The following is a 20,570-nucleotide window of genomic DNA, read 5'->3' on the forward strand; positions in this document are numbered from 1 at the left end:
CATCAAAACCCCAAATTTCTTTCCTCGTTTCCTGGATGTATAGTTACATACAGCTCACTTTGTACAAGTCGGCGCACGCAAACCCAACCAATCACTCCAAACCCAAACACGAGGGGAAAGAAAACCAATTTTGATGTGCCCCAATATCTCGAGTCAAAACTTTCGGGTCCAATGTGACGGCCACATTCGGTGTGTTGTCTGGCGAGTTACTTTTTATGTTTTTCAGTATTGGTTCTTTTGGTTTGCTTTTTTCATATATGCAATCTACAGTAGGAATAACCTATGTCGCTCGTCGTCCTACAGCGACATCTTTCAAATAAATATTTTTGTTCCACTATCTTATCTAGGAAGACTCTTGTTATGTGAAACTTGGCATCACACAACAGGCCTTTAGGCGTTCTCCCAGTGACAGATGTATGATTCTGATGTACTCCCTCCGTTCCATATTACTCGTCGCTGATTTAGTTTGTACTAAATCAGCGACGAGTAATATGGAACGGAGGGAGTACAAACAGACGATAAACATCTAGATTCAGGGTACACCAAAAATATCAGTCATCAGTGTGCAATTCCTTGTAACTATGATCTTCGTTGCAATTTACAACATGTCGAAGATTGAAATGAACGACACAAATGACTGACTAGTAGCCGTGGAAAACCTTTCCAGACGCTAAAAGGACGACGAGCTTTTCCAATAGCAGCTCGGAATCCTGACCAAGGGCATCCGACCCCTGGCATTGCAATATAAACTTGACCTCCCAACAAAAAAGGGGAGCCAAACTGAAGAAATAACCAATCGATCAAACCGAGGACCTAACAATAAATATCAAACAGATCTACCAAATAACCTGACCAGACTAGATTTGATTTGGTAGAAAGAAAAGCCACTGAGTATATACATGATTTGTGCACAGATCGAGTGGGGAAAGGAATGTGGAGGTCGCTAGCGGAAGGACCACATCCGCTTAGTCCTTTCTTTGGTGTAGGAAAGTAAATCCAGAATTCTCCCGGATCAAAGGTGGCATATCAACGTCCGTTACCTCGATTTCTGTCATTGACTTTGAGATGTCATCCACCGAGAATGGAATGCTGTGGTTTGAAGTATCATGAGCAATGTTAGACCAGGGAACAATTTCTGCGTAAACTAATTATTGAACTTGGAACACGAAATAACCTTGAATCGTCATCCAACAAGAAAGAACTGCTCACTGCATTGTTCGAGTCTTCTGTCATCATTATTCTCATACTTGAGATGACCTACAACCAATTTGGTTCACTGTCAGAAACGAGAACTAGTAATGGGACATAGATAGCACCACTTGCTGACACAGTAACATATGAAACTTGAATAAACCAGTAATTACCCCCTTCTTCCCATAATATAAGAGCGTTTTTGACACATCAAGTATAACAAGCTTACCTCTGACGAAACAGTGTGGGTGCCATATTTGTCATCCCAATACATTGTACTGATTCGATATAGCTGTTGTATGCTAAGGACCTGAAAGTTTTTGAAGTATGTGTTAAGTCACAAGTCACAACTAATATATGCTTTAATGATTGCCGAAACTTAAGTGAATTCAAAGTCACTTACAGGGCACAAATCGTTGGTGATTTCTTTCAATGTTTTCTTTGGCTTTTGATGAATTACCTGATAATACAAGTACACGTCTCATTAGGTTACATACCTTTTTTACTCACAAGGTTGCAAATAGACATCTAATCAGTATAGAACACATACAAGGAATCCAACGGCCTGCCTAATATGCTTCAACTCTTCCCAGGAAGAACCTGCATACTGTACACCACATAAAATTAGCACACAAATTAAATATCACCAAGGGAAAAAATCACCAGTACCTACCTCTTCAGTGGCATAAATGCACCACTGCTCTAACTCAGCCAATCCAGCTTTGACATATTCTCCGTTGCTAAATGAACAGCACTCACGTCGGAGGAGAAGACTGCAAGATACAGGATATCTTAAAATCCTACATGAAGAAGTAAAAAGTACCGCCAATAGAGCAAGAGCCATCTCTTACCTATTGAACAGCTGGACATTAATAAACGAAAATATCTGAGTGAACACCTTGCTGATTAAGAATGAAGGGACCTGGCGTATCAATAAAATACATGTTAATGCATACTCAAAAATAGTGTGTCCATTTAGGGTTTTAGCTTACATACATAATTGGCTTTCAAAACATTCAGGTAGTTTGTTAATATTTTCACAATACTCTGCCAATGTGCGATCAGAGTTTGTTGGGCCAAGGCATTTGCTTGAGAACGAGATCCTTTTATCAAACTTGCACGAGATGTTCTTGGTGCCTGCACAATAAGTAAAAGTAAAAAATAAACCCTGAAGTTCACTGTTTTTCTGCGAAATAAGAGAAATTATAGTGCCAATAAATCATACCTGGATGCAAAGACCAAGCAATGGAGATATCTCTTTCTTCAGATTGTCTCTAATCATTCCATATATCTTCTCGAGGAAAGCTGTAAGTTGTTGCTTGAAAAGCAGAGCAGGATACTTGGCTTCAACTTGACGAAGATCACCTAGTCCTCCAATCAAGCGGCTACCAAGAAAAGGTCGCGCAGCACTTTGTGGTGAAGCTCGAATTCCCTTGTGTATTCAGAAACAACAAAATTAAGATTTGTTCAGACTATAAAACAGCGAGGGCAGGATAAAGATGTTTTACCGAAAAAACCCTCCCAAACGATGCAGCAGTTGACCTTCGCCTCTGAGGAGTGAGTCCAGCTGCTCCAGTCGTTTTCAGTGTCCGTTGTAGAAGTAGGAGTAATGTGGATGAATTGGAGAGCCAATACGCTAACTTGTCGTTATTGTCCTGGACCTTTGGAAAGGAACAATTCGAACATGACTATATAGCAGTACACATAGAGAATAAACGAAAAGGAATATATAAACCTATGTTGTTGCAGCATTTTAGATTTTAATTTTTATTATTGCCCCTTCTATTTATATGTGTTATTCAAGGTCTATCATGAAGGCCTAAGATATCAGTTCATTAAATCAAACTAAACAAAATGTGAGTATTTCTCCCAGAAAGAAGGGTTCTTAAAGAAACACAGAGATAGGTATGACCTACCTCTATAGCAGAGCCTATTGTTTGAATAATACGGTCAAAAACACCAGTTCTTTCAACTTCAAATGATCTCCAGTGCAGAAGACACCTGTATATAACGCAAGCTGCAATAGCCCTACCACTGGAGAATCCCAAATCTTGTGATACACACTTGATTAGCAGGTCTTGGTTTTCCTGGAGCATAAAATTCAAATATATATGATGTTAACCAAAAAAATATTCATGATGAAAAAGAAATCTCATTAGAAACATAAATGATACAATTTCAGGATCAAAGAAGAAAAAAAGGTACATAACTCGGGAAGATTAAACAAAGAAAGAAGTGGTCAACAAGTAGCACACCTGTTGCTTCTCGTTAAGTGATTTTTGAGGCTTCTCCTCAGCCTCAAGCTCTTTGAGATTCAGTGAGATGGGGGTTACATCCTGCACAAAGATATTAACATAGGAAAGTTATTTATTATAGCAGTTACTTTTTGAAGTACAAGTCATCTATATGATTATGTTCTTTCCACTTACTGGTGAAGATTTTACCTCCCCATTCGGAGCATTCACAATCTCCGGAGTTCTCAGCTGACAAAGTCAGTTAATTTGGAATATTATGTCATTTTGATGAAAATAAGAGTATATTTGTACAGAATGCAAGTGCCAGGGATATGACATACTTGGAAAGGAGACTTGGGATAGGCAGCTAATGCTTTCGCAGTAGGAGAAATTGCAACAGCCTGTTGACGAAGCACCTTGTTCTCCGACTCCATGTTAGTTGCTTTCTCTTCCAGCCTGATTACGTTTTCAAGACAATGCTATTAAATAGTTATGCAGAATAAAACAAACACTACTGAACCACTAAACAGAGATCATCCTTAACAAGCAAAACATTAAAATACAGCCAAATGAATCAACAGTAACTGGTAGTTCTATTTCGATTGTACCTCTGGGCAGTGTCCTGAAGTTGCTCAATCTTTTTCTCTGCGCCTTCGAATTTCTTCATTAGTTCTTCATTTCTCCGTTCAGCTTCAGCATGTTCTTTCTTTGCAGTCTCTGTGGCTTGCCTTTCAGTTTGCAGCAAAGCCTGTAAAATCAAGATACAGCTTAACTTTGACTTTGTCATACAATAACATGATTTCCGATTCCAAGCCTGCATCGCCCTTTAGTGCAGAGGCCACGGGGTAATAAAAGTTTCCATTAACTTAAAAATGAACTCACATGTCAATGTTGTCAATGAAAAATGTCGTAACATATGATGACCATGTTTCCAAAACATTAGGGTAAAAATACACGGTAGGTTTTACATGGACTGATTCTCCATAATTGTTCAAGACCAACAGACCAAGTACCCGATAAAATAAAACAACCGCATGAGAAGTGTAGAAATAATTCAGCTGACACCATACCTTCAGTTGATCAACTTCAGCTGTTAGCGAGTTAACTTTTTCAGTGTCTTCGACCAATACAGGAGTCTCTTTGATTACTGGAGGTGCTTCTTCAATTGCCTTTCTCGCTGCTTCTCTTTCCTTAGTGGCCATGGTCTTTGCTTCTTCAACTTGAAGCTGTAGGTCATGCAATGTTTCTTGCAGCTTAGCAATTTCCTGAGCTTTTGCTTCCTCAAGGTCAGTCTGCACAAAGGAACATTAAACATAAATCACATGTTATCAATGCTCAAATAGGGTCACTGGTACTATGACCGAAATGAACAAATCACAGGTACCCTTAATCGCTTCTCCAGTCCTAAGCGCCATGTTAACTCTTCAACGCGCTTCTCAAGCTTATCTTTGGCCTCTTTGAGGGCTCCAGTTTCTCTTGCGGCCTGCAGATGATTCATGGATAACACAAAAATGACATATGGGCCATGGTAAAAGCATTGAAAGAACGCAAAGCGTAAGGGGTATTACCATCTTGAGATTTCTGAGCTCTCTTCTTGCAAGCCTTTGTCTCCACGCACACTGGTAAGTAAGAACTGCTCGCTGCATATTCTTGTAATGTGAATAGTCTCTGTGGCAGCGCCATCGAGCCTGTGTTCAAAATGGAATGTTATAAGCTGCTTTTATATTAACGAGGCAGGGTAAAGAATTGTGAAGTTTTGGAAACTTGATGAACCACAAGCTATGAAATGCTTCGTAAAAAATGAAGAATATAACTAATAGCAATTTGATCAAAACAGAACGTACTTGGATATGGACAGCTGCTTTGGTTTCCTTTCTGAATCTGAATTCTTTGCGAGCAGACATTGCCCTTAAGCCAGTTTGCAGCGTGACTGTAGCTGCTTGCAGTAGTAAATAAGATTCGCGTGCTTTGTGACGACGCACATTTTTTTGTATTTTGACTGCTGCTGCTTCTCGCCTCATGCATTCGTACAAATTACGAACCAAGGTCCCTGAGTTACAACAGGGAAAATGAAGAGCACATGAGATCTGTAGAATGCTACAGCAACTCCATTACAGGATATGGCACCAGCATCACTCTGCTCTACATAACCACTGGCGCCCGCACACACACACATATAAGAGAGAGAAGGGTGGTACCTCTAACAAAAGATTGTAGATGTGTTGTTGATCTTCTAACCAAAACAAACTGTTTCCGTGCAATATATGTACGCATTAGTCTCTGTATAATTCTTGCTGCTTTCCCTAACACTTCTGCCCTCCGTGCATCCAAATCAGCCATTTGTCCAGCTCTCAGGAATACCTTTGTTTTTCCTATCTGAAAGTCAACCAAATGGATTGTGTAAGAATTAAGAACGGCTTGAGTCTACGTACAACTTATTTTACTTGACAAAATTTCTGAAATTGAAGTAGATAATACAATCAAATCTATAGCAACAGTGTTTAGCTAAACGATGAAAAGACTAGTAATGTTGAGAAAAGTGAATTCATTCAACATGCCAACACCCATGTGCTGCAATCCACATCTGGAAGATGGATCCTTTTTCATGATGTCAAGATGTTGCCACAGAGAGGACAGTAAATAAGGATCACACATAAGAAACGTCTCAGATATTGTTCTTGGAGTTCAATTTCAAAATTTTATGTAAATGAAAGAACATTGAGTCATATAAAGGGAAATTATATTTCAGTTCACCAACACCATCGTGTCGTGCTAAAATGTCCCCTGATTGAAATCCTAAGATAAATGGTAGTACTAAATATCACAAAGTCAGATGAAATGGGTGATGGATCCTAGTAGTAGTTCGGGTTCCATGTCCTACCTGGTAGTTCTCCAACTTCATTTTTTCCAGAATCTTTTGGCATGCAATCTTATCGTCGTTACTGGACATAAGAATGTACAAGCAAAAAACATATACTAATCAATAACTTGAAAATAGAATTAAATGACAAATAAATGAGTAGAAGGCTCTATTGTGATTTCTGTGTGAATTGCTTACCTTCCTTCTAGAAGTTCAGGGCCAAGAACACCAAAGCGATTAACAAATTCATAGAATGTTTTTCTTGTGGGGTATCCAGCACAGCTTATCCTGATAGCTTCAAGAACACCCTGCAAAGTAGGTATTAGTTCAACATATGGTAACAATAAGAATAATAAAAGAGTATACGACTCTTACTCCACATCGTAGTTGTTGTATAACATTTGTGTTCTCAAAAATGGCTGGCTTGAGGAGATTGTTTGGCTTCACACATCTAATATAATGGGGTTCAGTAGAGCTCAAGGTCTCCATGAGAGACTGAAGTTGCAGCTGAGAATCAAACAGAAAGAATGTCAACGGAAAGGAAGTCAAGAGCACTATAAGGACTAAGGAGAATCAAGATATTTACAATCTCTATTTAAAGGACTGGATCATGAGAAATTATTACTATTTTCGAAGAGTTAACAGTTAATAAAGACTTAGGCACTCGTTATAGTCGCATAGACACTTTGAACTTTCTAATTGGCGCTACTAAATACATGCAAACCAACATTTCTGTCACTAACTCATGAAGGGAGGAACTATGTAGGGGCGTCATCATACGCTGCAATCAAGGCAACCAAAGGATCAAGTACAACAAATGTATGAAGGGCATCTGAGCAACAATGGACATACAAGATCGTATACAATACACCAAACCTTCCGATAAACAGCACCAATGTAGTGGTACAGATATACACATTTTAAACACGCCCACATGCATTAAGTTCTAAGTGTTGTGCAGGTATAGTACTTGATTTATTAAATTACAATATTTTGATGCGCATTCCAGATTCAATGTTCACAAGCTTACAAATTTTCATGCACTTAATATTTCAATATAGACCAAATTCATGACATGTACCCATAGGAGTACAGCACATACAGTTAACAGTTTCATAGTCATATGTGCTCAGCTGCTCACAGTAGACCTGAGAAAAAGTGAACCAGCCCTTCAGGCTTGGCCCAGCCCCAGCCCAGCCCAGGCCCAGGTTTAGACCGAGCATGGGCAAAAAAATGTTGGGGACAACATCTCTATTAGCCCATCTTGGTACAGTTTATTCATTTTTGGGTACAAGCCTGCGGGTTACCTATCCAACTACCTTAACAGGATAGCCTCGCAGCTCAAGTGCCCCAAATCAAATCAGGCCTAAACCCAGCCAGATCAAAATTTTGTCCAGCTCTAGTTCAAAGTAACATATCAAATCGCAAAAAAGTCCATCTTGCATGAAAAGGCTGTCAAATCTGCCCAAAACAACTTCATACTGCCAAGTATAACAGCTGCAAGAAATTCAGCAGGGACATGTCCAAGGTTAATACAGATGAGAGTGCAACGTGGATATCATCTTTAACAGTGACAAAGTGACAGTGGCATCCATAGGTTCTTCAGAGTCTAAGATAATCTACCGGCAACTGGTGCTTAATGAATTATACCCTAAATAGCTTCTAAAGAAACGAGGATTTCATTTAACGCAACAAAGTGATATACACCAATAAAAATTAAATCAAGTAGAACTTCACCTTAAAACGTGACCCAATAGATGAAAATTTTGAAGACTTTGATGATTCTTCAGGGAGTGTAGGGAATAAACTAGCTACGAAAGGACATGAAGAAGCATTCAGCAAATCCTGATGTTCCGCCACTACATAATCTTTGTTCTTGTCTAAGAAATGATCAGCCTGGTATGTCACCTGCGGATGATAAAAAAAAGTGCCTAATTAGTATGGTATTATATTCTATATGAGCAATTGAGCATGCTTATCGTTTGATGAAGAAAGCTCACATCGCCAGCATAATGGACAACTGTAAAGTCTGTACGTGAAAGCTTTGGTTTGACGAATCGCTTGTTATTCTTAAATGTTGTATACAGCTTCTGTGCAAATGTCTCATGTGTTGATCTGGGAAACATACTGCACATGATATTGGAAAACATTGTTAAGACACAAGATGTCACACATCAGTCACGACAACACACAATCATACTAGACATCATGGCAATTGAAGCAATCCATGTTGCTTGCAAGTGGGCTGGAATGGTAACTGGAAATTCCAAAACATACCATGCTTCATCCAGAAGCGCAATCAATCCACCTTTCTGAAAATAGCAGAAAACATGTTACTGTTATTGTATATAACGAAATATACAGAATACTTGCAATACCAATATGTCCATTCTAGTGTTCATGATCAATACTAATGGTTGTTTAGCCACCCCTTAGCTCATCATAGAATTACAAGCGTCACAACTTGTTAGTTTGTAAAGGCCAATATGACTACTTTATTTATTTATTTATATCAACGTAAGCTCCTTCACTCCACTACGTTAGAACGTTATGAGCATCACAGAACAGGTTAATTTAGCACTAAGCCTCTTCAAAATTTTAAGCACAAACTCTCACCAATCCATTATATAACCCTTAGCTCTTTTCACAGCAAGTTTCACTCCTTGACTCTAAAACCAGGCAAAACACTCTAAACTCCTAGTAACTTTACCCATTTTGTCCATTTTAGCAGATGTGACATCTATGATGGCATCCATGTCAGAATATGTTACAACATCATATAAGGCAAATCGCTTCCTTGATGCTTCATTCCCCCGGCCTCCCACCCAAATTTCACTCTCTCTACCTCCCCCTTCCAACATAGCCAGCCACTGCTGTCCACTCCTACCCGCACTCCTCCTGCCTCACCCTCCTCCAACCCTCTTTCCCTCCCTCTACATGCCCAAGTACCTATGCCTACAGTTGCCCCCTCCTGTGCCCCTACATCGAAGGCTATTGCACTGGCAGCTAAACCATCTATGGAACCAGCCAATGGGTGGGTAAACGGTATTAAGGGGTAAGAGTGTTGTTCGAAATCCAAGGCGCATATCGATCTACTGAGAATCAAACAATCACACAAGCACAACGACACCAACATTTGTTAACGCGGTATGCCTAACATCGGCTACATCCCCGGGGCATGACTACCGGCGCTCCTTCCAATTGATACCGCACATCGGTCACCCAGACACCAGCACATGCCGCCGACTCCCCCGCATACTTGTGTTATTATGTTGGCATAGGTTACATTACATTATATAGAAGCCTAGGATATAAGTGTCCTACTCGAACATGACTCCGTACCCCTATCCACACACCATATGACTCAAAGTCCAGCTGTAACATAACTCACACTAAATTCGACACATATTTAACAGGTGTACTTTGTCCAGTTTGAGTGTAGAACAAACTAGCGAACTCCCAGATGGAGGAGCCCAAAGGGGTTCCAAATGACAGAACAAAAGTTCCTCTTTTAGCCTAAATTAAGCTATTTCAAGTCATGTTTGTGAAAAGACACATAGAGCAGAAGCAAAACGTCAAGTGCTATCTGTTTATCGTTTACCGGAGCACAATAAATTAGGTCATTCTCCTAAGGACTTCTCATTATTTACAGTGATGAACCGATGATGACAGGATCAGAAACAATATAACCCCAAGGGTAGGGATGTAAACTGGGTCCTGTTTAAGCCCACTTATTGGTCTAACAGTTCAATAAAGTATTTTTCGGTGAAAATGAACTATCAGGCTAACTAGAAGCTAACTAAACGGGCCTTGTGGCGCCGTTATTGCGCCATTTAAATCCCTACCCAGGGGAACAAACCATCACCTCCCCAACCACCAATTACAGAATGAGAAGGGCTTCTGAAGAATTTCATCCTTTCTTTAATTGACACTCGATCCACCAACTTCAGAGGAAAACATAAATAACCTAGACAGTTCAATTTTCAGTCTCTATTTGGCTTTCGAAGTGACATCATAACTACCTTGCATTTTATGTGACCTGTCATAGTACGAAAAATATGAAGAAATAAGCACCTTCTCAATCAAGTCTAGCACATCTTGATTATCAACAAACTCTATGTAACTCCAGTTTATCTCCTCCCTAGTATATTCCTCTTGCTCCATTTTGAACACATGCTGCAAGACAGCATCACATGTTAAATCATGGACAGGAAATATCTATAGAGTAACAACTATGGTCGAAACCAAATTCATGAAGTACCTGATTAAAATGTTGCTGCAGCTTTTCATTTGTATAATTGATGCATAACTGTTCAAAACTGTTCAGATGACCATTTGTTTTAGCACATTCTGTGAATTGGGTCGTTCATAAAGTTCAAAAAGTTGGAAAAACACTAACCTGTTAATTTTGAAACTCTCAAATCCATAGATATCAAGAACACCAATCAGTTGTTTAGAGTTTGGGTCCTGTCCAATGGAGACATTAATTTTTTCCACGATCCTGTGCATACAGGATCACAGTTAAAATGTAAAATGTCAAGATTGAGAAGTAAAAAGGTAAATCTAATTAGAGTTTTCTGCCAGAGGATCATTACCAATCAAACAATCGGGAGTATATTGTTTTGGCTAATGCATCTCTGCTGGCAAGTGCCGACTCAGGATCAAGTGTTCTAGTAATTATTTCTTCAGGAGTAACTATTTCTCGTGTTATCAGTGCCTTCTCCAAATTATTGCAATCGCACCTGCAAGAAACTTAGCAGTCAGCATTTTGGTTTATGGTCACAATGAACATATAGAAAATAGAAGGTACAAAACATTATTTGAAGGGAGATAATTTACTCACTCCAATAGCTCTGACGCAGTGTTAAGGTGAAACCTCGAGTTATCATCCTGAATCACAGATGAATCAACTTCTTTTCCCTTGGCGAAATTTATATTTCCAATATGAAGTACAGCTGCTACAACCCGGAATATAGCTTCCTGTAAAATAAATTAACAATGATGTCGGTCCTTATTCCTAAAACTAGTATTTTAATAGCTTTAGGATAACACGAAACAAACCTGTTCTTCCTCATTGATTCCAACTATGTCCATGGCCCTCCGTGTTGCTAAATACTCTTCCGCGTCATTAATTCCTTCGACCTCAATACAGCTTGACTGATTGAGGTAGTGAAAAGATCTAGCATCAGCCAACTTATACCTTTGGGTATCCTGCAAATTACAGAAAGCCGTATTAAGAAGTGGACCTTTTGTACTACATTAAATTCCATATCCAAAAGGCAAATAATCAGATAGTAACATTGAGTCAATGTGAAAACCTACCTCATGTGGTGCCGCACAAAGAAAGTAGAAGCAATGATAATTTCTTTCCGGAGTATTTATTTGGCATACGCGGGATCTTTCCAGCAAGTAAGTTCTTATAGCAGCTCCCGAGATTCGTCCAGTCTTGTCAAATTGGATCTCCACAAACTTGCCAAAGCGACTTCACCATGAATTACAAACAAATGAGAATGCCAAACAATCACCTTGTGATATTCAAATAAAGGGAAGAAACAAATCTACCGAAGGAAAATAAAAGAAAAAGAATCATGCAAACCATTACCTTGAGTTATTGTTCCTCACAGTTTTTGCGTTACCAAAAGCTTCAAGGACTGGATTTGACTGAAATATTATTGGATATAAGACAATCAACCAATGCATATGTTTTCCATTTGAAAGCTACAATTTGTAAGCAAATAAGGAGAAGAGTTGAACGCCCTTGCCTCTAGAACTTGTTGCTCTACAGTTCGCCCTTCTACTCCAGATCGTCCACCTAAGTGTGCTAGATATCTCATAAGCATCTTTGTTGTTTCAGTCTTGCCAGCACCACTTTCACCACTGACTAAAATAGAGTTGTTTTTCCCTTCATTTATCATTTCCCTGGTTTCCCACATTAATAAATCACATAAGGGCAATGCTTGGGTATTGATTCTGGATCATGCATGGTTATCTATATGAATACTATACAGCAGAAATTCACCTATAAGCAACGTCAGCAATTGCAAAGACGTGTGGACTCAGCTCCCCAAAATCTGCACCCTTGTATTGTTCCATCATGTGGGTATCATAAAGATGCGGTAATCTTTGAAACGGATTTACCGCAATCAAAATGCTCCCAGTGTAAGTCTGTGAATGCAAAAGAATGGTTATTATTTGCATTGCAAGTTATGCAATTGATTAAACGCATGACATTTACCCAAGAGATAATGAACTCACATATATTTCATTCAGTTCATAACGCGTAGCAAGATTCTGTAGAACCCCAGGCTCGTGTAAGTATGATAATCTTGTCATATCATCCACTCCTCCTGGTGGAGCTTCCATATCCTTGGGGAAAACTTTTGATCTGTCTGTAGTAACCTGTGCAAAAGCATTGTAATGTAATTCACAATCCATTTCCTGTCAAAAAGATAAAACTGAAAGCCCTAGCCACAACATGTGTAAAATAGTGAACAGTCAACAGCGCCGTGAAGTTCTTTTTGCAGCCTAATACCCCTTTTCTAGATTAAAACAGAGCAGGATAATACCATTCAGGGAGGTTAAGAAGAATATACTAAGAAAACTATGTCTTCATAATATGAATTCACATTCATAACAAGATAAAGATCTACAGAATGCATAAGAAATTGAAAAGACTACCTTTTTCCCATTTGATGTCTGCACATGAACTTCATTGTTTTTTATGCTGAGAACCTCGCCATCTATCCATGCTAGAGTTGGATCCTCCACCCAAACATGAGAACCAACAATGATGTTAGCTGGAGTTCCCTGCAAAACGAAATGATGCAGTAATCAGAGAGATGTCAAGGCATAGCAGAATTATGAGTATCCTGAGATTTAATGGGTAATCTACTCCGCCTTCCGCACTCGTGCCAGTGAATTGTGACATATCTTGTTGAATTGACATACATGTTTGGTGAGAGATGGATAAGAAAATAATATGTTGTACTCCTCGCTATTTCTCTCACGGGGGTGGGTAGCTAAAAGTTACCCACCTATTTTGAACATGCAGGGTGGGGAGTATTAGATTCATGCACCAACCAGTACACTCACTCTTAAGCTGTTAAGGGAAGGTGAGCAATATATTCATACTTAAACACTCTCTATAGTGTCTAGGCTCCTCCAAATTTATGTAGTCATCCAAGCTGAGGATACAATTATATTTCCCCAGAATTCATGGTTCTAACGTGGACTCAAACAGGGACACTGCTATTTTCTCATAAAATTGTGCCAGCGGGACCTCAAACTCAGGACCTCGATATTGAGTTTCATGCACCGAACATTTTACCTACAAGCTTAGCTGCTATGGGAAGGTGGCAATATTCATACTCCAACAGGTTATTTCGTTGGGGACAGATTCTAACTATGTAGATTAATTATATTTTGATATCAAGGGTATTACGTGTAAAACAAATACAAACACACATTAATTGGTTGAGACACTTCAAATGTAGGAATTCCTAAACAAGTTTAGTTTGAGCTTCATTAACGGATATCAGTTCAAAGCTCGGTCGTCCATTTTACGGAGACAATAGAGCCTAAAAGCACATAACCCCCAAAATGCGCATTGACATATGAAAAGTATGGCTCCATTTCCAGCACCAACATCAATTGCACACATAGAGAAGTGCCATATATAAGGTAAAACATTAGAACTTGTTTCGCACTAACGTATCAACAGAGGGGTGGCGGTACTTTATTCCGCATCCATCACATTACTGCTGAAGAAACTTTGCTGCAAATGAGAGCTAGGGTAATAACTGATGGCATCTGTGTCGTTCGTGGGAGATGGCCTTTTGGCTATGAAGTGAACTAAGAATAGCAAGGCCCTGACTAATTGCAGCAAATAATTCACCACCCAAAAATACTAGCTAGCTACACAGATTTTAGGGGAAACAAGCTCCTTCGGAAGTGGCTCACTAAGCAAGTTAGCAAAGACTAAAAATAGGGCCAAGGTCAGCTCAATACTTGTAAGTCTAATGTGGGCAATGGCATATCATGTTACCCAAAAAAAAAAAGGAAAAAGCACTAGGCTAGTAAACCTATCAATTTGGATGCCCGAATCCTCCAGAACTCATCCAAGGCTTTGGGACCAATCCAAAACTTGAACCCTAGTAAAATATGATTCGATTCGCAGGCACTTGAAGCAAGGCACACGGCACCTAAGCTAGTAATTAGGAAAGCAAAATTAGTCCAAACAAGTATACGATCCGGAACAGTACCATGGGCAGATCAGGCTAGGATCGGAGGGGACCACGAATTCCTCAGCTCCGGTAGAGGGATCCGCCGCCCGAGTGGTCGGCGGCCGTCAGGTCTGCCAATTGGACTGGCTCCGCCCGGCCGCCTCCCCGCTTCGTACCTACCCCTTTGCTAGCTGGTTGCTGTAACTTGTCGGCTTCCTCCGCCCCTATCCCTTCTCTTGTATGCGATTCACGCAGTTTGCTTCGTGATTGCCAGGACCGCGAGTGGCTTCGCCCTCGGCGATGACGACGCGGCGGCTTCGTGCGTCGCCGTCGCGACGGCGAGTTGGGGAGGGAGAGGGAGGGCAGAAATGGTAATTACGCGCTGTTCTAGTTTTCTTCCGTTTGAAACAACCGAGGAATTCTGCTCTTGGTCCTGAAATGCGCTGTTTCCGGACGGCTAGGCAGTTAAATGTTTGCATTTCATTGCTTCAAGGGCCTGTAGTTTAGTCAATTTTCTTCAAGGCCCTTGTAGCATTTACATTTTCGTCCTCTAGAAAAATGAACCTTCAAGTGTTACCATATATTGTTTCTAACCTCTAAATCTCGTATATTGTTTACGTGTAACACCCTATAACTCTCTTTTCCAATCGCAATGAAAGTAGTCTTCACTGCCTTGGTCAAAAACTTGTTGAAACCATATGGACATAATCATTTGATCAGAGGGGTCTAAGTGGGGATTCATGCAACTTGCATGCCCCACCTACTGTTTGCTAACGATTCCTCAGTATTCACATTAGCATCGGAGAGGGGGCAAAGAGACTGCAGGAGATACTGGAGATTTATATAAGGGGTTCCTATCTGCTAGTAAAGAAGGAGAAGTGAGTGTATTTTATAGTGTCAATTACACATCCGATATGAAGGGAAAAAAATACTTGGGTCTGCAAACCTCTTTGAGAAGATATATTGATGATCAATTTGAACTCATCGTGGCAAAGATAAAAGAAGAAAGATTGGGGTTGCTCGAGATTACTTACTAGTGCGGGCCGAGAGGTGATGATTAAGTCGGTCTTTCAAGCAATTCCAACGTATTCGATGAGTTGTTTTATGTTGCCTAAAGGAATGAGTAAGAAAATAACAGTCACAAATGGTAAGGTTTCGGTGGGGAGGCGATGAAACTAAACAAAAAATGCTAAACCCAAGGGGGGTATGAGTTTCAAAGATTTCTAATTATTCACTCAAGCCATGTTAGCCAAACAGGGATGGGGTTGATGAAAGAACCCGATTCAGTATGTGCAAGAGTGTTACGGGGCAAATATTTCCATCAAGGAGACTTCATATCAACTAGAAGCGGGAGGAACACCTCTGTACCTGGAGGTTTATACTTCATGGTAGGGAAGCCCTTCGGGGCGGCTTAATCAATAGGGTGAGAGATGGCTCAACAATTCATAACTGGGAAGACCCATGGATCCTTGACAATTATAGTAGAAGCCCATTCTCAATCTCGCGGATGCTAGCATCACGATGATGGAAGAATTCTTAGATGAAGCATTGAATTGGATCGAGAGAAGATTCTTGTAAACTTCATGAGGCTCGATGTGGATGCCATATATGTGAGATTCCAATAGAGATGTTCACAATGATTTTGGTCATGGGAGCTAGAAAAGGAGGGTGGTTTTATGTTCGTTTTGTGTACATATTGTTGCTTACAGCTAAACAGCAAGGGATCAAGCCACCACGCCTACAACTGAACACAACCACTAAAAGCTCTTATTGTGTGTGGGAGAGCCAAAAACATAGTTTTTGTTGGAGAGTTATGCATGATGTAATTCCATATCGAGAGATTATACGTGATTGCCGCCATATTGAGAGAAAATTCCCTTATGTGAAATATGTGGTGGTAAAGAGAGGATGTTGCTTGCACGGTTTGAATGTACTTGGGAGAAAGTGTCCTGGCATGAGTTAAAGAACGTAAACATCCCGGGTTTACATCTTGAGACTTGACCAATTGATTTAATTGAGGGGAAGCAAGCAATGGAGGATGTGAGTATGATTTTATGTGGATGTTGGGCAGTGTGGACTGAAAGAAACGTCAGAAGGCGTGTAGAGATAGGGTGGTCAGTGTCAATAACAGTTAAATAGACTATTGACACAGTCGTTGATCTGGTGAAATCGACAACTGAAAGCATAAGGATTAACTGTAAGTGCATCTAGTGCCACCCCTAGTTGGTTTTGGAGTATTGACGACAAGCCTGGTTGAGGGACTAATGTGTTGGTGAGAATTGCAGGATAACACAGGTAGTAGTCCCTCATTGATTCGGTTTACCTACCGGAGATGACCCCTAAAAATGTATGAAGACATTGAAGACAATGGTGGTATGTGAAGATATTCACATTGAAGACTATGACTAGAGAAGACATCGTGTGAAGACTATGGAGCGCGAAGACTTCGTTGTTTCGTTGTTTCCTTTTCTTCTTTGTTGAGTCATAGGAACCACCGTACTGTTAAGTGGGGTCCTGATACGTCTCCAACGTATCTATAATTTTTGATTGTTCCATGCTATATTATATTCTGTTTTCGACATTAATGGGCTTTATTATACACTTTTATATTATTTTTGGGACTAACCTATTAACCGGAGGCCCATGCCAGAATTGCTATTTTTTGCCTATTTCAGAGTTTCGCAGAAAAAGAATATCAAACGGAATGAAACCTTCGGGAACGTGATTTTCGGAACGAACGTGATCCATAGGACTTGGACCCTACGTCAAGCCATCAACCAGGAGGGCACGAGGTAGGGGGGCGCGGCGCGCCCTCCACCCTCGTGGGCCACACGTTGCTCCACCGACGTACTTATTCCTCCTATATATACCTACGTACCCCCAAACTACCAGATACGGAGCCAAAAACCTAATTCCACCGCCGCAACCTTCTGTACCCGTGAGATCCCATCTTGGGGCCTTTTCCGGAGCTCCGCCGGAGGGGGCATCGATCACGAAGGGCTTCTACATCAACACCATAGCCTCTCTGATGATGTGTGAGTAGTTTACCTCAGACCTTCGGGTCCATAGTTAGTAGCTAGATGGCTTCTTCTCTCTTTTTGGATCTCAATACAATGTTCTCCCCCTCTCTTATGGAGATCTATTCGATGTAATCTTCTTTTGCGGTGTGTTTGTTGAGACCGATGAATTGTGGGTTTATGATCAAGTTTATCTATGAACAATATTTGAATCTTCTCTGAATTCTTTTATGTATGATTGGTTATCTTTGCAAGTCTCTTCGAATTATCAGTTTGGTTTGGCCTACTAGATTGATCTTTCTTGCAATGGGAGAAGTGCTTAGCTTTGGGTTAAATCTTGTGGTGTCCTTTCCTAGTGACAGTAGGGGCAGCAAGGCACGTATTGTATTGTTGCCATCGAGGATAACAAGATGGGGTTTATATCATATTGCATGAGTTTATCCCTCTACATCATGTCATCTTACTTAAAGCATTACTCTGTTCTTATGAACTTAATACTCTAGATGCATGCTGGATAGCGGTCGACGTGTGGAGTAATAGTAGTAGATGCAGGTAGGAGTCGGTCTACTTGTCTCGGACGTGATGCCTATATACATGATCATACCTAGATATTCTCATAACTATGCTCAATTCTGTCAATTGCTCAACAGTAATTTGTTCACCCACCATAATATTTATGCTCTTGAGAGAAGCCACTAGTGAAACCTATGGCCCCGGGGTCTATTTTCCATCATATTAATCTTCCAACACTTAGCTATTTTCATTGCCTTTTATTTTACTTTGCATCTTTATCATAAAAATACCAAAAATATTATCTTATCATATCTATCAGATCTCACTCTCGTAAGTGACCGTGAAGGGATTGACAACCCCTTTATTGCGTTGGTTGCGAGGATTTATTTGTTTGTGTAGGTGCGAGGGACTCGTGCGTGGTCTCCTGCTGGATTGATACCTTGGTTCTCAAAAACTGAGGGAAATACTTATGCTACTTTGCTGCATCACCCTTTCCTCTTCAAGGGAAAACCAGCGCAGTGCTCAAGAGGTAGCAAGAAGGATTTCTGGCGCCGTTGACGGGGAGTCTACGCAAAAGTCAACACACCAAGTACCCATCACAAACCCTTATCTCCCGCATTACATTATTTGCCATTTGCCTCTCATTTTCCTCTCCCCCACTTCACCCTTGCCGTTTTATTCGCCCTCTCTCTTTTCATTTTGCCTCCCTCTTCCTTTTTTCTCCTCGCACTTTCTGCCGTTATGTTTGAAATTGGGGAAACTATTGTCGATATGGACAATAGTAATAACATGGAAAATTATGATGCTCCTGCTGAAGAACCCCCTACCTTTCATACAAAAAAATTCCGAATTGGTAGTGGTAATATTATTGGAAAAGGAGTTATCCAAGATTTCTTTACTTGTGCCGGTGCTTTGCCTTCTATGGGTAGTTCTATTCTTCATAGAACTATTAGTCTTGCGGACGCTATCGCCATGCTTGTAGTTGAACATGAAAGACAATTTATGCACATGCATCCTTGCATACAAAGGATTTTCCTAGAATTTTCTAATATTGAGCATTCTTCTGTTAAGCGTGCCGCTACTATCTTTTTGGCTCATGAGTTCAGATTTATAATAAAAGAGGTCAAAGAAATCTTTGCGCATTATAGGGTGGACGCTGGCCCGCCCTCCCATAGAAACTGTTTTATTTGATCAAGAGGAAATAATGCGTTTCCAATCTCTAGACTATGTTGCTTTTAATGAAAACCTTAGAAAAAAGGTTCCTACCAATATTCTAGTTGATAGAATCTCTGAACTTAATAATGATTTTGCTATTCGAAATAATGAGCTAGGATATTCTCTCGAATATAGGCTCACAAAGTTCTGTCAAAAGAATCCTTATAATGATGAATTGGTTGTGCAATACGAAGGGCCAAAGGAGGAACCTATACCTCCTAAAGTTGATCTTGGGGATTTTTGTCCCATTAAATTTAGCCCTTTTGATTACTTTTGCTTGCCTCAAAGAAAACTTGCTGCTGAACGTAGAGAATATGAAATGAGTTTTAATGATCTATCTTATTATTATGGCGATACCTAGATCTATCCTTGCTATTATGCCCAGCTATGGGCGTTAAACGATAGCGCTTGTTGGGAGGCAACCCAATTTTATTTTTAGTTTTTTTTGCTTTTTGCTTCTGTTTAGGAATAAATATTTGATCTAGCCTCTGGTTAGATGTGTTTTTATGTTTTAATTAGTGTTTGTTCCAAGTTTAACCTATAGGATCTTTTTGGATGATAGTTATTTGATCTTGCTGAAAATTCCAGAAACTTTCTGTTCACGAAAATAATTGTTAAAAATCACCAGAACGTGATAAAATATTGATTCCAATTGCTTCTGATCAATAAACAAATTGTCTAGGTCGTCCTATTTTGGCTGAATTTTTGTAGTTCCAAAAGTTTGCATTAGTTACAGATTACTACAGACTGTTCTGTTTTTGACAGATTCTGTTTTTTGTGTGTTGTTTGCTTATTTTGATGAATCTATGGCTAGTAAAATAGTTTATAAACCATAGAGAAGTTGGAATACAGTAGGTTTAACACAAATTTAAATAAATAATGAGTTCATTACAGTACCTTGAAGTGGTGTTTTGTTTTCTTTCGCTAACGGAGCTCACGAGATTTTCTGCTGAGTTTTGTGTTGTGAAGTTTTCAAGTTTTGGGTGAAAGATTTGATGGATTATGGAACAAGGAGTGACAAGAGCCTAAGCTTGGGGATGCCATGGCACCCCAAGATAATCTAAGGACACCAAAAAGCCAAAGCTTGGGGATGCCCCGGAAGGCATCCCCTCTTTCGTCAATTCCATCGGTAACTTTACTTGGAGCTATATTTTTATTCACCACATGATATGTGTTTTGCTTGGAGCGTCTTGTATGATTTGATTCTTTGCCTTTTAGTTTACCACAATCATCTTTGCTGTACACACCTTTTGATAGAAACACACATGATTCGGAATTTATTAGATTACTCCATGTGCTTCACTTAAATCTTTTGAGC

At 39.9% G+C, this 20,570-nt stretch overlaps 1 protein-coding gene across 3 annotated transcripts; it reads right to left on the bottom strand.

Moving 5' to 3' along the window:
- Positions 1-506: 506 nt before the first annotated feature.
- Positions 507-14,944, bottom strand: LOC123078464 (myosin-17). Of its 3 annotated transcripts, none has more exons than XM_044500988.1 (39): positions 14,547-14,944; positions 12,964-13,092; positions 12,541-12,684; positions 12,305-12,450; positions 12,048-12,204; positions 11,888-11,946; positions 11,608-11,767; positions 11,347-11,496; positions 11,129-11,265; positions 10,881-11,027; positions 10,685-10,786; positions 10,547-10,604; positions 10,360-10,461; positions 8,563-8,597; positions 8,286-8,412; positions 8,023-8,193; positions 6,661-6,792; positions 6,484-6,593; positions 6,307-6,367; positions 5,624-5,801; positions 5,270-5,475; positions 4,994-5,113; positions 4,810-4,908; positions 4,496-4,717; positions 4,034-4,173; positions 3,767-3,881; positions 3,636-3,674; positions 3,447-3,527; positions 3,108-3,278; positions 2,700-2,852; positions 2,417-2,623; positions 2,188-2,328; positions 2,043-2,113; positions 1,865-1,964; positions 1,742-1,798; positions 1,595-1,651; positions 1,421-1,501; positions 1,175-1,257; positions 507-1,089 (listed from the first exon to the last, which is right to left on the bottom strand). In XM_044500988.1, exons 1-39 carry the CDS (start codon positions 14,547-14,549, stop codon positions 966-968), a joined length of 4,575 nt encoding a protein of 1,524 aa, XP_044356923.1. In that variant the 5' UTR covers positions 14,550-14,944; the 3' UTR covers positions 507-965. The 3 variants fall into 3 exon arrangements, with proteins under 3 accessions (XP_044356923.1, XP_044356922.1, XP_044356924.1); XM_044500987.1 differs by having other exon boundaries at positions 3,621-3,674; XM_044500989.1 differs by lacking the exons at positions 507-1,089; positions 1,175-1,257; positions 1,421-1,501; positions 1,595-1,651; positions 1,742-1,798 and having other exon boundaries at positions 1,935-2,113; positions 3,621-3,674.
- Between the last annotated feature and the right edge of the window lie 5,626 nt (positions 14,945-20,570).

The sequence above is a fragment of the Triticum aestivum genome, chromosome 3D, assembly GCF_018294505.1.
Source record: "Triticum aestivum cultivar Chinese Spring chromosome 3D, IWGSC CS RefSeq v2.1, whole genome shotgun sequence".
Taxonomy (NCBI): Eukaryota; Viridiplantae; Streptophyta; class Magnoliopsida; order Poales; family Poaceae; genus Triticum; species Triticum aestivum.

Bases quoted from the DNA above. Each gene is read 5' to 3' on its own strand.
- LOC123078464 (XM_044500987.1), bottom strand. The intron at 6,793-8,022 runs GTGAAGTTCTAC...TTTGATTCTCAG, and splicing joins CTATTGGGTCACGTTTTAAG to CTGCAACTTCAGTCTCTCAT. The intron at 1,258-1,420 runs GTAAGCTTGTTA...AATTGGTTGTAG, and splicing joins CCCACACTGTTTCGTCAGAG to GTCATCTCAAGTATGAGAAT.